This window comes from Ascaphus truei, chromosome 14, assembly GCF_040206685.1.
Source record: "Ascaphus truei isolate aAscTru1 chromosome 14, aAscTru1.hap1, whole genome shotgun sequence".
Classification (NCBI taxonomy): domain Eukaryota; kingdom Metazoa; phylum Chordata; class Amphibia; order Anura; family Ascaphidae; genus Ascaphus; species Ascaphus truei.
This window is the reverse complement of record NC_134496.1, coordinates 34,993,047-34,994,495: the sequence shown is the minus strand read 5'-3', so window position 1 is coordinate 34,994,495 and position 1,449 is coordinate 34,993,047. Positions and strand designations below refer to the sequence as shown.

Sequence of the window (1,449 nt, the reverse complement as noted above, 5' to 3'; positions counted from 1 at the left end):
TGCTGGGTGATAATGGGGAAAGGCGGGGTTGCAGACCTGCCTAAGACATGCAGATGAGCATACAGCTATATTTGCATATATATATATATATATATATATAGACAAAAATCTGGACCAAAGTCAAAATAGAAAAATGGCATAGATTTTGGGACACACTAACAATTTAAAAACCATATACACACTAATGGCAGACTAGCAGCAATAATGAGCACGAACACTGAACAAAGAGATATATCCAGCAAAATAAGAAATGTCAATGGAAACTAAACTATGCAGCTGAAAAGAATATAAGTATCAACTAGTATCTACAACCAAATCTGACTTACCTTGAATTTATTGTCCAAGTTTTGTATGAATGCAGCATGCTCTTCGGTTTGCAGCTTGACCCGGAATACCTGGTCTCTGAAATAAATACTATGCATCAGATCTAGTCACTAAAAGGTTAATAATATTTGATTAATAATATATAAAAATAGTAATATTACCCATGAAAATGCAGATTTGATGACACCAAGGAGGCAGCGGAAACAAGGAACCCAATCCACCAGGTTTTCATGACTCTGCTTTGCATTTATTGCTTTGGATGTTATTACTTTATGATTAAATATGTTTCTCAGCTATCAGCTTCCTTTTGTAGACAGTGTTATATCTGATACATGATATCCCCTCCCATTTATGTACTTCATAGTGTTATACAATATGTGCACATTTTACATAAAGAGATGCACAGGGTAGGTATATATATATATATATATATATATATATATATATAAATATATATATATATATATATATATATATATATATATATATATATATATATAATCTCGAATGGAGAAGGCATCAAAACTTGGTCATGTTTGCATAATGGGTTATTTTAATTATCCAGACATAGACTGGGGCAATATGATTAGCTTTACAACAAAAGAAACAGGTTTTTGGGGGTGCTTAAAGACAATTACATGACCCAAATGATCAAGGAACCAACGAGAGGAGGGACAATTGTGGATTTGGTAATATCAAACAATGTAGAAGTAATAACAGATATTCAAGTCCGGGAACATTTGGGTAACAGTGATCATAGCATGGTCTCATTTGAAATAAATGACCAAAAACAGATTTCTTGGGTTCAACAAAGAACCTAAACCTAAACCTTAGAAAGGCAGATTTTAATAAACTGAGGACTAATCTACAAGGAATAAATTGGGACAATGTTTTTGCAGGAAAAAAGGAAGATAAATGGGCAGTCTTTAAAACATTGTTAGAAAAGCACACTTATCAGTGTATACCCTTGGGTAATAAATATTAAAGAAATAAGTTTAAACCAATATGGCTAAATAACCAGGTAGGGGAGGAAATGGAAAAGTAAAGAAAAGGCAGGCATTTAGATTTGTACAATCAGAAGGGACAGAGGCATCATATCAGAATTATAATGAATGTAACAAAAGT

The 1,449-nt window shown here is 32.6% G+C and overlaps 1 protein-coding gene across 1 annotated transcript in view; it reads right to left on the bottom strand.

Annotated features, from left to right (window-relative positions):
- The window catches only part of LOC142465932 (mast cell carboxypeptidase A-like), a 26,259-nt gene extending 25,653 nt beyond the window's left edge, over positions 1-606 (bottom strand). The window contains exons 1-2 of the mRNA XM_075570405.1: positions 486-606; positions 327-402 (exon numbers count right to left, since the gene is read on the bottom strand). Of these exons, the coding sequence (XP_075426520.1) occupies positions 327-402; positions 486-571 (162 nt within the window). The 5' untranslated portion in view covers positions 572-606. The remainder of the gene's footprint in view (positions 1-326; positions 403-485) is intronic.
- Between the last annotated feature and the right edge of the window lie 843 nt (positions 607-1,449).